This window comes from Tachysurus fulvidraco, chromosome 18 (genome assembly GCF_022655615.1).
Source record: "Tachysurus fulvidraco isolate hzauxx_2018 chromosome 18, HZAU_PFXX_2.0, whole genome shotgun sequence".
In the NCBI taxonomy this organism is placed as follows: Eukaryota; Metazoa; Chordata; class Actinopteri; order Siluriformes; family Bagridae; genus Tachysurus; species Tachysurus fulvidraco.
This window is the reverse complement of record NC_062535.1, coordinates 1220772-1235490: the sequence shown is the minus strand read 5'-3', so window position 1 is coordinate 1235490 and position 14719 is coordinate 1220772. Positions and strand designations below refer to the sequence as shown.

Here is a 14719-nt window from a genome sequence, read left to right as displayed (position 1 = left end):
TTGTGTGTGTGTGCTTGAGTGTGCTTGTGCGTGTGTGTGTGTGTGTGTGCTTGTGAGTATGTGTGTGCGTGTGTGCTTGTGTGTGTGTGTGTGTGTGTGTGTGAGCTGTAATTCCTCCATTAACAGTTGTTACATAAGTTTTCCTGTTGGCTCGAACCAGCCTGGCCTTTTTCCTGTGGTCTCTGTCATTGTACAGTGTAGTGTATAAACAGTAGGCTGTAGGTACTAAGGTCTTTACATTAATACAAGACCAGCATTAAACCATTATGCAGTAAAAGTGCAGCTGAGAAAGCAGCACACACTCAGTATTCCTGGAAACCATGTGATTAATGTGAAGAGATTGATAACTATATTTTAAAAAGTGGATGCTAAAGTCCAGGGAAGTAAAGCTTTCACTTTCAATTGAATCTACACTGAACAAAATAATAAACGCAACACTTGTTTTTGCCCCCATGTACTGAACTCAGACGAGGTAGTGTGGTATACAGTACAAAGTGCAAATGGAAAGATATTAAGTACAAAGTGCATATGGAGTAATGGCATGAAAGTTGAAATGAGTCTGGGCACATGCAAAGACTTACACAATGAATTTGAACAGGGGCGATTCTAGGGTCTGAGCTTTAGGGGTGCTGAGCACCGAATGAGCCCCACTGCCACCATCCACCCTCTTTTCACACAAAAAACAAAAAGTATGTCTATTGTAAAATAAGTTTATCATTTTAACATTGATTCAACTAACTCCAAAATCCAGATTTTCTTTTTCTTTTGTTTGAGACCTTTTCAGAACACCAGCATTATTGTGAGAGTTTGTGAACTCTTTTATTTCATACTATCCAGAACTCGGTCTTCTTGGATTGTATTGATTGCTCATCCTGCTCTTGTCCTGTGTTTGCAAAGACTGTTAGTAAATCCCCTTAACCTGACTCATCCTGCATCGTCCTGCATATGGGTCTCTTCATCTTGTCTGTCACTTTAAATGTGTATGAAAACTAGATAGATAAATACAACCACAGTTTAGTACTTTTAGGTGAATACCCTGTATGACACACACACACACACACACACACACACACACACACACACACACACACACACACACACACACACACACACACAAACACAGACAGCCCCCTGTAACAAACAAATCCTTCTTCACTCAGCTGCTTTTCCTGACCGTTAACTCCATGTGCCTCCTTTTGTATCAACAGTTATCAGATTGGTTAGATTAGATTTAATTTTATTGTCACTGAACAAAGTAACAAGTACTTGGACAACAAAATGTAATTCATCTTCTGTAAATTATTTACAAATGGCCATCTATCAAATGAACGATACACTTTAACAACAGAGACACACATACTCACCACACAGGTGCGCAGTTTATTTGTCGTGCTGCTGTTTTTGTTTCACGCTCTAACAGTTAATAAACAGAATTATGTGCGTTTTGCAGTGCTACTTCTCTCCGTTTATGACTATGGACGAGTCACCAAGGTCCTGTGCTACTCCACGGCGGCGGCCGAAAATAAACACTTATTATAGGTGTACCATGGTGATTCAGGATACTGACTCCAGTACTCACCGATATGGTTTCGGATTCGGAACAACTCTAGGTAAAAGGAAAGAAGTGTTTGACACAGCTTTAGAGCAACTTAGTTGATTACCAACAGAAGAGGATGACACCATTTGCTAAGGGGAATGTTTTAATTTTCATCCTTTACACTTACATTTTAAACCACAAACTACAGAGTACGTTTTGGACATTATTTAACCTTGTAAAAGACGAACAAAAATTTTAGAATAACAAAATTTTTTACTCCAAGTTTTAGGGGTGCTGAGCTCCTTTTTAGGGGTGCTGAAGCAATCCTAAAAAGGGACTAGCCTCGCCCATGAATTTGAAACACTGGACAATATAGTGTTAGAGGTGGTTTGTGCATACATATTGTAGCAAACAATATAGCAGGGTGAGATGCAGACATAAGGCACAGAGTCTGGGGAAGTGCTCTATTATTAATGGTCAAAACTTTAGTACAGCTTGGTGAAAGAAACAGAGCAGTTCTGTATCAGTGAGGCAGCAGTGCTGGGCTTCCTTGTGGTGATGCCCGTGGTGCTTATATCTGCTACCGGTGTCTCTTCAGAACCACATAGTTTATTGGGCCAGGAGCGATTTTTAGTGGTTTGTGTGCGGTGATGCTGGCACAGCTGTCACAATACAGTATGTGCTGCCTGGTGTCCAATCTTAACTGATTTCACATTATATAAGTGAGAGCAGAGTGTGAAGGTTGAATCAGCAGAGCAATAGAACAACTGTACAGTACATAAAACACTACAATCCACGCAACATAATGGGAGAGTTCAAAAGAAGACAAATTGTTGGTCTGAGTCTCATTGGCTAATCTGTCACCAGCACAGCAAGTCTTTGCAAGTAACAAGGGTCATTTTGGGAGTTAGAGTATGAAGAAGTCCTAAAAAAACACAAAAAATGGACTGTTGAATGCACAGAGTAAAGGACAGGTTGGGAATCAGTGAGCTGCAATATCATGGCATTCCTTAGGCCCAATACTTGCGTTACTGTAGACTGGAACGTCACTGCCAAGGACTGAAAATTAAAGTGAAGTTTCTCATGGACTGCAGATTCACCAGGTGTAAATATTAATAAACCACCATGGATGCAGAATATGCAAATAGCTTTTAAATACTGGTAGATTTTATGACTTTATCCAGGTGACAGTTTTGTTGAATACCAAGTTAAATGTGTGTCAGGAAAAAAAACTTAGAAAGGTCTGTAATAATGACTTCTACTAACTATAAAACCAATAATACCATACTGCTTGTCACTTATTTTCTATTGTATGCTGTTATCGTAAAGACAATCCCAGTGGTTTATCAATGACTTTCTTTCTCTTTTGGTTCTAGAAAAAAACAATGACAGTGAACAGAAAATGTGGGACTTCAAGCTTAAGTACCCAAATGTTCGGTTTGTTAGGATTTTTTTGTCCATAAAGTCCAGCTTTATGAAGTCAATCAATAACATTTTTCAAAAACTAATCACCTCTGATGCTCTGACTAATTCAGTCAGTTTTAATTTCACAAAAACTGTAAATATTTTAGAATTGTAGTAAATTAAGACTTCTGATTATTTCCTCTTTTTTCTTTTTTTTTTATCTGGATTGTGACATGAAACTTAAATATGTTAAAATTGTTTTTTTATAATTTAACTTTTTTTTTTTTTTTTAGGTATAATTACTATTATTTACAAATACAGAAATGTTATATTAAACATTGAACACACTTTCAACAAAATAACACCAGCAACAAAAACAGTAAGGAATAAAATACAATAGGGAATATTAGAACATTTGATCTTATGTATATTTGAACTTTTTTACAGTACAAAACTTATTACACTGAAGAGAAAGGTGGATCTTATTCACCTTCAGTGATGTCATGAGAATTTGATGCAGTGATGATGTCCACTGAATTTGAAGTTCAGTGGACATCATAAGAGCTTTACAGGGGTTTCTTCAGGAAGTATACAGTATAAGTAGAGTGTACATGCAGTCAAAAAAATAACATTAACGTGAATTATAGACCTATTTATTGGGTTAGGGTTAGGGTTAGGGGTTTAGGATTAGGGTTAGGGTTATAGAAAGGAGTATGGCTAATTGCTATACACTGTGATTTTCATTAATTTACAGACTGAAAAAATACTTTGTTCCCTACATTTTCCACAAAATGCACAAGTAAATGATTATGTTCTTTTTTGAGTTGCCATTATAAATCCATAACATGTCAATAATTAGCTTTGCATTTTTCTTACATAGAGACACGTAGTGATGGAGACATGACTATCACTTTGATTTAACAATATGGGATCAACATGCATTGTTCATTATTCACTGTCATCTCCTATAAACATGTAAAAGGTTTAAAGAAGAACTTTGATGGTTTGCTTACATAATACATTAAGTTCATTCAAGTTAAGTTAAATTTATTCACTAAAAAGAAAAAAAAACAAATACAGATTTTAAGATAAGGAATTACTTCATTTCTTCTAAGATAAGGAAAATCTTTTCTTCATTTTCATAGTTACCGTATGCTTGAAAATCATCTTCACGTTTATTTTTATTGAGTTTTTTTAAGATTTAACATCTGAGATCTGAATATACATGTTGCAGAATTATTAATAATTTCTTTATTCTATTATTCTATTCTGTTCATTAATATACTCTGAATACAGCCCCCAGTGCAACATGCAGTAGTGACTATTACTATGTTATGCCTCCAGACTATTTTATGCCTCAAGTAATCATCATGACAAGACCAGAATTATCATGGCCACTGGTTCAACAGGACATAAGGAAGATCTACACCAGTAAGAAGTTCAAAGAGAAGGTAATAATTTGGTTATAAGGACATGATATGAGGAAATGTCCCACAAATCATAGTCATTTAGTATATTTTTCATGAGGAGATAGACACGGATGATGACATGGATCTTCTGATTCTCAAGGCACTTGTTGAGATTTTGGACATCGCTTTTGACTTGTTGAAGGAACAATTCTTTAAATCTGGTGAAAAATCTCAGTAAAGTCTCAGATCTCAATGCCTCAGTGAGATTAGTGTGACACAAAGTGCATTATTGCTAAAATGCTAAGTGTAATGGAATATTCTGTCTTTATGAAGTACATTAGAATTATAAAGTAAAGTTAGAATTATGGAGTAAAATTAAAACCTCTGTTAGATTTGATTAATTTTCAGAGCTAATGCATTATAAAATTTATCACTGGTAAAGTTTTGTTGTGATGAAGTAAGACTATTAGCAGGATGTCTGACATGTCAGTCTCAGTCATGTGAACTCAGTCCTCAGACCTTCAGTCTAGTCGGTCACTGGATAATCAGGATAAAAAATTGTTATTGCATTTTTAATGTCTTTTGTAGCAAGAACTGTCTAGAAATGCATATAATAATATTATATATATAAATAATGTATATTTTTAGAACTTTTACCTGATTATTACATTCTATAGTACATAAATAATCTGTCTGAGGTGTTAAAACTCTCTATATGACTACAACACAACAACTGAACAAACTGCACAAACTGCACACTAAGAGGAAAGAGTTCAAGTTCATGTTTGGTTAAAATCCTGATGATGGTCTAAAAAACTTTCACTCTCAGGGCAATAAAGTGATTAAATATTTACAGATGTTTGCCTGCCAAGATGTGAACAACCTTCCCTGTAAAATCAACGAAATATGTAAAAGCCAATGTGGTCAGCACATGTTTAAGTGATGTTACATTTACACACCTGTTCTAATATGTTATTAACTAGAATAGTCACAAAACCCACACTGGAGTTCAACTGAATTTGTAATGAATGTGTAGAATTGTTCCTATGGTGATGTTTTCTGTAAGGAGATGATTATTTCATATTTATAGAAGTGACAGTGCGTTCTAAGGATTTAATCACTTCAATCAGGTGTCAGGAGTGTGTGTGTGTGTGTGTGTGTGTGTGTGTGTGTGTGTGTGTGTGTGTGTGTGTGTGTGTGTGTGTGTGTGTGTGTGCGTGTGGCTATATAATCTCCACAATATACAGAGAAGGTAAAGTATTCTGAAGATACTGAAACATCATAATTGTTAATAATAGTAACTTGATTAATAACTTCATAACTTAATAATTAATAACTTAATAGTTTCACATCTACTGATTTTCTTTGATCAGCATGTGAATTTATTTTCACTTTCCATTTCCAGGAAATGCCTCCATTTGAAAGAATGCAGAATGAGAATAGCCCAGGAGGAGAAGGAGGAGGAGGAGGAGCCCCCAACTGATGCTTTATAACTGGCACTTCGCAGAGCTGCAGTAGATCTGTACAGCCATAAACCGTGAGTATATGTGGGTTCTTGTGTTAATGTTATCTGATCTTTACATGAACATTTTGATCTTTAATTATGTCAGTTAGGCTTTAAGAATTTTCTTGGATGTTGAACAGAAGTTAATTAAATATGGACATGTGTGTATGTGTTTGTATCTATCATGATTCTGCAACTGGGAAACAAATATAGTGATATTCACTCATTAGAATTTACACAACTTACCATTTATACCATTAGAAAATGTAACACTTATGAACTTATGGTTAGATTCTAACTGCATTTCATTGGCTTTAGACATTTACAGTCCAATAATGAATTCTATAACAATAGGAGCTCTCATATTTATAATTTAAGTAGAGATGTATATCTGTGTAGAACAAGGAAATAAAAACATACACTGCTCTCCTGTTCATTTTGTTTTTAATAATCCAGAATTTCAATTTGATTTTTCATTTTTCTATCATTTTTCTATCAAAAGAAATAATTGTATAAAATGGGACAAGGACAATCAGCTCCACCTCCACGTCCACATACACCTTCACCTCCACCTCCCAAACTTGGTAAGACAAATGTAAAAATTATTTTCAGACATACATACAGAAGTTTCTTGGCATAATTGGAGCCAGTGTGATTGACAGTGACTAAGTGGAAACAAAAATACAGAACGGGGAACATGTTCCTACTTTCATGTTTTCAGAATTCAGTTTAAAGCAGAAATTTCAGTTTACAGCAGCTTTTCTAATCGTGTGCATGTAGTAGATCATTTATCAAATTTCACAGCTGAGTTTTACAGATGTAATAAGAAGGTAAGACAGAATTTGTGATCAGAACTCAGATGTAACTAGATGTACAATGTGTTCATGGTTTCTCAGAATTTTTCAGTGTCTACAGGATTAGGTCTCAGTTAGATGTGATTCTGGCCCATTTCATTGTGCAATACTGCAATATGAGTCCAGCTGCACTGCCTGACACAGTGAAATAAAACTTGTTGAATTACTGCTGCACTATTCTAACATGATTGTTTTATACAATAGTTATAATTCCCATCAGCACCAACAACCATCTGAGATTTCACACCGTACTCAGTTTACATTAATATGTGAATTGATCACATTCTGCATCATTTAATAAAACTCTTTAATTTAGTAAGCAATTAACTTGTAAGCAAATAATAATGTTTTGTTGAGAAACATAATATTTTTATGTAAACTGTTTTTATAATCAATGATCTTTAAATAACTGAACTCCCGTCTACTTCAGTCTATCTTTCCTTACAGTAGGAATGTGTAACTCATAAGTGAATGAACAGGTTTAACACCACACACTCGCTTGTTGATCATTTCTATTGAATAGTTAAAAACGATCCATTTATAACAAGTTCTCTCTGCTGTAAATGAGAACTCCTTGGTATACATCTAGCAATCTGCTTTTTCCTGGACTTGCCCATGAACATGTTTGCTATATTTCACAGACAATTGTAAAAATGTAACTTTTCTTCTTTTTTTTTTTCCTTTCAGAATTTGATACACCATGGAGGATAATGCCTTGGGGGTAGGTTTTATTAAAGCAATGGAGCTTTTGTTTAAGTACACCATGCGCACTTATGCTCAAATTTCAGCCTCAATACTTATCAAATGTGTTCAAAGTGTTAAATTTATACTTAAATATAAACATATAGTAAATGTAATTTTCAAAAGTTTTTTTTAATCACTAACTGCCAGTAAATTGTAGTTTGTTTTTTGTGACTTTTTGTGTGTGATAGGAATAAAGAGGCTTTAGAAGAGAAACTGAGGAACTTTAAGCTCGACAGTACTGATGTTAAGTTTGTCAGGATTCTGATCGTTGGTGCAGTCGGAGCAGGAAAGTCCAGCTTTATAAATTCAGTCAATAATGCTTTCCTAGGCCGAATCACCTCTGGGGCACTTGCTGGAACATGTGGAACCAGTTTCACAAAAAAAGTAAGTACAACATGCTCAATGGTTTGATTGTAAATTTCAATCAAATGACACCGTTTTGTTTAAATTAAAGTCATCTCACATTTATAGACAAAACTATTTTATATTTTTTACATTAAGTGTGAAGAGAGACAATCCCTGGACCTTTTGAAAATGATCAAATGATCAGCCCAGAATCTGCTGCATGTGCAGACTCAAATATGCAAAAAGGTTATATGGAGCTTTAATTGTCTCAAACTTGGGCAAAAACTGATCAAGAACAAATGAAAGAAATCTAATTCATTCTCCACACAGACAACTATGTGTAAAGGCACCACAAGGTGTCAACCTCAGCACCTAAAGAGGCACAGCATTGTATAGTTCAATATTATGTTTAACTTTTAGGATGTTTGGATTTTCAGGATTATTTCATCTTAAGTAAAAAAAAATTGCAATAAATGGTATACAATTTGTGTTTTTGTCTTTCAGTATCAAACCCATTATGTCAAAGGGAAGGATGGCTCCCGTTTGCCTTTTGTCTTAAATGATATCATGGGACTTGAGCATTCAGATGGTGCAGGCATACATGTAGATGACATTATCTCAGCCATAAAGGGGCTACTTGAGGAAGGATACAACGTGAGGACATTCAACCTTCACAACATGAGATAAAACAATAACTTTCAGACTCTTTACAATGTATACTGTTAGTATATTGTATTAGGTTCATAGTACAACTGTTTTTCTGTAGCAATAAACCCAAATTGAACTGAAGATTTATTCTTTCACCAATTTTCAGTTAATCCTCTTCATCCTGCATCTGAGAAAGACTCCAAAAACAATCCCAAGGTTTCTGATCAAGCCTTCTGCCTGGTCAACGTTCTAGACACAAATACAATGTCAATCGCGTACCAAAAGGTTATTGAAATTATGAAACGGATTCGTGAGGCGGCTTCAGAGTTAGGTAAGTCCTGTTATTCCAGTGTAGAATTGTATCGTGTTTGATTTGTTCAGAAGGTGTTGATTGTTCAGCAGCCCTGACAGTAATATCACAGATTTAGATTTTATTCTTATAATAATTTCTATTGTAACGCTGTCACGAACGCGGGATGGAATAGACCCAGATGCAGGATGGTGAAATAAACAGGTTTAATAACAAAGGAAACACAAAACACGACACGGACTAAAGACAGGACAGGACAACAGTAGATTCCGCTCTGCACAAGGCAACGCGGCACAGTTAAATACACAGGGTTATCACAATAGGAAACAGGTGTGTAGACAGGGAGGAGCACACGAAGGCGGGGCAGACACGTGACGAGAAACGTAAACACATGCACGTGGCCAAAGTCCGGGCTGAGTCCTGACAAAACGCACACAGGGACGTATTTAACAATTAATAATGTAGGTTCCTGTGTTAGCTGTAACTGGTTTCTAAAAAAATGCTGCAACTTTTGCTCTATTAAAAAAGGGAGAGGCTTGAAACTGTTTATATCTACAACAGCTTAGGGGGGTAATAAAAGTTCTATACTAAATGTAACTGATTAATAAAACTTAAAAAAAATTAAATCATGACAAATTGTTGTGATATAAGAATTACACACTGTGCAGTGATCTTCATCCTACTTTGCAGATTTGCCTCAAGTAGTCGTCATGACAAAAGTTGATGAAATTTGCCCACTGGTTAAAGAGGACATAAGAAAGGTCTACACCAGCAAGAAGATTAAAGAAAAGGTAACTGTGTTCTTAAAGTTGTATACTAGGACTGTAACTGATTACAAAATGTGGCATTGAAAATATATGTTCTAACTGTATATAAACACACAAATAGACCCCACCACTATTATTTATCTTATATATTTATAAAATGTCCATCTCACAGCATTTTGCTCACCATAAAATAATTGATTAATAAAAACTTCCTGAAAATTCTTCCAGGAAATCATAAAGGCTTCCAAGATTCCAAGTCCAGTGAACATTTTATTTTAAATATTAATATATAAAGTAATAATAATATTTATAAGTAATAATATTTCCTGTGAAATATTATGAGGCTTGCCATAAAACTATAAAAAGCTTGCTAGATAATTTCACAAGGTGTCTGTTTAAGAATTTAAGTAAAGTTCTGTTCTCCTGTATTTGTTCTCATTTGTTATGTTTTTCTTACAAACCTTTTTCTTAATTTTTTTAATTCATTTTAAATAAATGGTTTGTTACTATTTTTTATTTTTTTTTTCAGATGCAGGGGTGCAGTAATGTACTGGGGATTCCAATGAACCACATCTTCCCTGTCAAGAATTACCACGATGAGATTGACACAGTTAATGACATGGATGTTCTGATCCTCAAGGCACTTGATCAGATTGTGAATCTTGCCAATGATCAGCTGGAAAACCAAACCTTTTGTGAATAACAGGAGTGAAGACTTTTTTTTTTCACTTTTACACTCATGAGAAAAGTCAACATAGTGAAAACATTAATCAGCAAAAAATTGTACAACACGTCAAATCAAAGGATGAAGGGCAATAATAGAGAGACATAAACAATCTTTTCACAGATAGTCTGTAATATGTGTAATGTAGAAATTGTTTAATTTAATCTCATTTCCTCTACTTTAATCATACCTGGTTTGTGTTTATTAAATAAATTAAAACAAAAATGTTCAGTTATAATTATGTTTGATCCTACTTATTTTTAAGAGCAATAACATTACACAAAACATGTCATTATATTTACACGTAACTATCATCCTATTTCATAGTTATTACATAACTATTTAGGCACAAAAAAATGAATCATATTTCATTACTGAACAAAGTTTCTGAAATTATTTATAAAAGTAGACAAACTCCTAGAGAGCCAAACTCCTAGAGAGAAGTGCAGAGGGACTGCAGAAAAAAAAAATTTGGCCCAGCGAACAGATTCCCTGAATTCAGCCAAGTCTCAATGAAACACACGAGTCAGTCTTTCAAAGAGAAGTTCCGAACTTTATTAGGTAAAACAGGAACATATAGTAGTAAAGACGAGGGATGGCATAATGTGTGTGTGCAGAGCTTAATGCTAGTGACTACAAAAGCAGCCTTGAACGTTATCACAAAACAGGAACCCCCCAGCCGAAGAATCATGTTTCTTTCAACTGCTTTCATGGTCCTGCTATGGTGGGGAGGGGGCTAAACTAAGGTCAAGGCATGTGTGTGTGTGTATGAGAGAGAAAGAGAGTGTGTGTGGGGTGGGGGTGTGTGTGTGTGTGTGAGAAGAACATTGTGCTCTGTACAGAAATTCTGCACCATTATCAGAAAACTATCCCTAACCCATTTGCATGTGGAGAAGTTATATTTACAGTTACATTTATAGTTAGTCAGTCATGAATCAAAGCAAAAAAGTCTATCTACAAGAATATTTTAAGCAATGATAATAAAAGCAGCACAACGATGAAGTAATCCGGAGAATGAAGCACAGCCCTGACACTGAATCTTTTGTGATGAAGTATGATAATTAGAAGGAGGTCTGATGTGTTGCACATGCAGCCAATTTAACTGATTAGCTAAACATGCATGTACATCTTTACTATTCAAGGTTGTAGTGAATCAGTGAGCTCCAAGACACAAGTTAGCCTTCTTTCACTTTTCACTCACATGGGTGGTGTCACCTTTTGTATAAGATGAACAGTGAGAAGGTGGAGCAGGAGGAAGAGAACTGATGCTATAAAATGTCTCTAGGTTATGACCGTAACCCTAGTTCCCTGAAGAACGAGACTCTGCGTCAAAACGCTATGGGAACAGCCCTGCATGAACGCGCCCTGAACCACGTGAGTAATTTTACCAATAGACGGGGGTACTTCAGAGACGTCATCGGCGGGTGACATCGCGTAAACAGGAAGCTACAAAAGGCTGCAAGATGGACAAGATGCTAGCACTGCGAGAGAAGGTAAGCGCCGCAAGGATGCAGGGAGTGTGTCACGGAGACACAGCGTCTCATTCCTCAGGGATCTAGAGTTACGGTCGTAACCTAGAGACGTTCCCTTTTGGAACTCCAGCTGCGTTGAAACGCTATGGGAACGAGTGTCCAATCATGCCACATTGACCAGACCCTGCTTAGAGAGTGAGGGCCTCGGCACCTGCACGTAGGACAGAGGAGCCCGGGGTGGCTCTGAGGTCAAGGTCATAGGACCTGACGAAGGTCAGCGGGGTGGACCAACCCACAGCATCACAGATGTCTTGGAGTGCCGCTCCAGCCCGGGTGGAGTGAGCTCGGACCCCGAGCGGTGCGGGGAGGCCAGTGGACGCATGAGCTGACAATCGCTTCCACTACCCATCTGCTTAACGTCTGCTTAGCGGCCGGGAAACCCTTCCTGTTAGGGCCGTAGCAGACGAGCAGCCTCTCCGACTTTCTCCACGGACTCGTCCTGCGGAGGTAAGTGACCAGTGCTCGCACTGGACACAGTCAGTCCTGTTCGGGGGCTGTAAATGGAGGAGGGCAGAATGGCTGCAACAAGACAAGTCGTGAGGGGGCCGAAGGCACCTTAGGTACGTACCCAGGTTTCGGATAGAGAAACACTCTGGTCATGCCAGGGGCAAACTCCAGGCGAGCCATTGCCATGGACAGGGCCTGCAGATCCCCGATCCTCTTCAGGGAGGAATTCGCCAAGAGGAAGGTGATCTTAATAGACAGAAACCTAAGGGCCACTTCGGTCAATGGCTCGAAGGGGGGCTCCGATAGAGCCGCCAGCACAACTGCCAGATCAGGCATTCTGGGTCGCGTCCCAGGCCTCAGCCTCCGGGCGCCCCGGAGAAAACGTGTCAGCAATGGGTGCCTACCCAGCGGCTGCTACGCCAGCGGGGTACTATATGCCGCGACTGGATACACATAAACCTTCATGGTTGAGGGTGTTAACCCAGCATCAAACTGTTCCTGTAAGAATTCCAGAACTGAGCCGATCGGGCAGTTAACTGGTTCCAGGCCATGGTGCTCACACCATGACATAAACAGTCGCCATCGTGTGGTGTACGACCTCCTCGTGGAGGAAGCTCTGGAGTGGAGAAGTGTCTCTACTACCTCGGTAGAGAGACCAGCCGCTATGAACTGTGCCCCCTCAGGGCCACAGCCTCCACAGCTCTGGACGGGGGTGAACCAGGGTTCCGCCCGCCTGTGAGAGGAGATCCCTCCTAGGGGGAATTTCCCACAGAGGACCCGCAAGTAGGGACACCAGATCCGCAACCCATGGCTTCCCCGGCCGGCCATCGAGGTGCGACCAGGAGGAGACGGACTCCGTCCCGCCGAACTCTCTCCAGAACTCCAGGGAGCAGTGCGATCGGTGTACAGGCATAGCCTCGGCCACGACTGCACCATGGCATCCAGACCTAACGGGGCTGGGTGAGAGAGAGAACCAGAGGGGACAGTGCGAGGTCCCCCAGGTCGCAAACAGATCCACCTGGGCTCTGTAGAACCTCTGCCATATGATCCCACCACCTCGGGGTGGAGACACCATGCCCCAGGCCTCGGCCCCTGCCTCGACAGGGCATCTGCTCTGACATTCAACCGTCCCGGGATATAAATGGCCCTCAAAGAGAGGAGTCTGTCCCGAGACCACAAGAGGACCGCTAGTGCTAGCTTGTACAAATTGTGAGATCAGAGACCCCCTTGTTGGTTGATGTAGGAGACCACCGAGGTATTGTCCACGCGGACCAATACATGGCGATCTCACAGGTCCGGGAGGAAGTGTTTTAACCCCAAAAACACCACCATCATCTCCAGGCAATTTATGTGCCATGAGAGACGTGAGCCGCTCCACAGACCCTGGGCGAAGTGGCCACTCATGACTGCACCCCACCCCATGAAGGAAGCGTCCGCCATTAGCGTCACGCGATGACATGGAGTCCCCAACACGAGGCCTTGGGACAGAAAGGTTTCCAAACATCCAAGGCTCGAAAAGCACACTGCGAGACCCTGATGGAACCATATGGGTTTCCCCTGAGAGAAAACCCTCTGCCCCGAGCGGGATTATGCTGGACGCCGCTGCCATGAGACCCAGCAGCCTCTGGAACTGCTTCACAGTGAGTGGCTGGCCTTCGCGCACTCTCCTGACAGAGGTGAGGATGACTTCGACCCGAGCAGGTGACAACCGTGCCTGCATCCTGGCCGAGTCCCATACTATGGCCAAAAAGGTGGATCTCTGTGCTGGAGAAAGCACGTTTTTGCTGGCGTTTAGTCGAAACCCAAGCACCTTCCTGCAGCCGAGGTCGGCATCTCGATGCCGAATCACCTGGCGCTCCGACTGAGCCAGAATCAACCAATCGATTTTTTTTTAATTGATTTTTTATTTCATGAAGGTGCGGGGCGAGAGTGCTAGGCCAAATGGGAGTACCCAATATTGGTAAGCTTCACCCCCGAAAGCAAACCTCAGGAACCTCCTGTGTGCAAGAAGGATGGAAATGTGAAAGTATGCATCTTCCAGATCTATTGTGAAGAACCAGTCACCGGACCTGATCTGAGTCACGACCTCCTTGAGAGTGAGCATCCTGAACCTGAGCCTCCTGAGAGAGCATTTAAGGAGCATAGATCTAGAATGGGACACAACCCGCCATCCTTCTTCGAAACGACAAAGTACGGGCTGTAGAAGCCTGACATCCATCGCTAGCATCCATCAGCGCTTTGGACATGTAACCCTGCGCTGCTCGTGCCGGGAGAAGAAGCAGCCATCGGGCCTGCTTCTCCGAGGGAGCAGGAGCTCGATTCAGCAGACGAGGCTGGAGAGGACTCATCCACCTTCAATCCCGCTGCTATATCGGCCTCAGCAAGAGCGGGACCTGAGCCGCGAGGGAGAGAGCTCTTCTCTTGCAGCCATTTGTAGCCATTTGTATATTAGTAGATATATATATATATATATATATATATATATATATATATA

At 39.6% G+C, this 14719-nt stretch overlaps 1 protein-coding gene and 1 long non-coding RNA gene across 2 annotated transcripts; both read left to right on the top strand.

Moving 5' to 3' along the window:
- The first annotated feature begins 1397 nt into the window (after window positions 1-1397).
- On the top strand, window positions 1398-8751 carry LOC113661861 (interferon-induced protein 44-like). The gene is made up of 8 exons (XM_047802897.1): window positions 1398-1610; window positions 4286-4392; window positions 5756-5887; window positions 6357-6438; window positions 7396-7429; window positions 7641-7836; window positions 8302-8451; window positions 8612-8751. The coding sequence occupies exons 4-8, from the start codon at window positions 6372-6374 to the stop codon at window positions 8696-8698; spliced, it is 534 nt and encodes a 177-aa protein (XP_047658853.1). The 5' UTR covers window positions 1398-1610; window positions 4286-4392; window positions 5756-5887; window positions 6357-6371; the 3' UTR covers window positions 8699-8751.
- Window positions 8752-8784: 33 nt separating this feature from the next.
- Window positions 8785-10085, top strand: LOC125139358. The gene is made up of 3 exons (XR_007138405.1): window positions 8785-9325; window positions 9446-9546; window positions 10052-10085. It is a non-coding gene; the product is annotated as an uncharacterized LOC125139358 (long non-coding RNA).
- The last annotated feature ends 4634 nt before the right edge of the window (window positions 10086-14719 follow it).

What these genes read in the sequence shown, in the direction of transcription:
- LOC113661861 (XM_047802897.1), top strand. Translation starts at nt 6,372, where the DNA reads ATGGGACAAGGACAATCAGCTCCACCTCCACGTCCACATACACCTTCA. An exon ending in ACCTCCACCTCCCAAACTTG is followed by an intron (nt 6,439 to 7,395) that starts GTAAGACAAATG and finishes TTTTCCTTTCAG; the next exon opens with AATTTGATACACCATGGAGG. An exon ending in TACTTGAGGAAGGATACAAC is followed by an intron (nt 8,452 to 8,611) that starts GTGAGGACATTC and finishes ACCAATTTTCAG; the next exon opens with TTAATCCTCTTCATCCTGCA.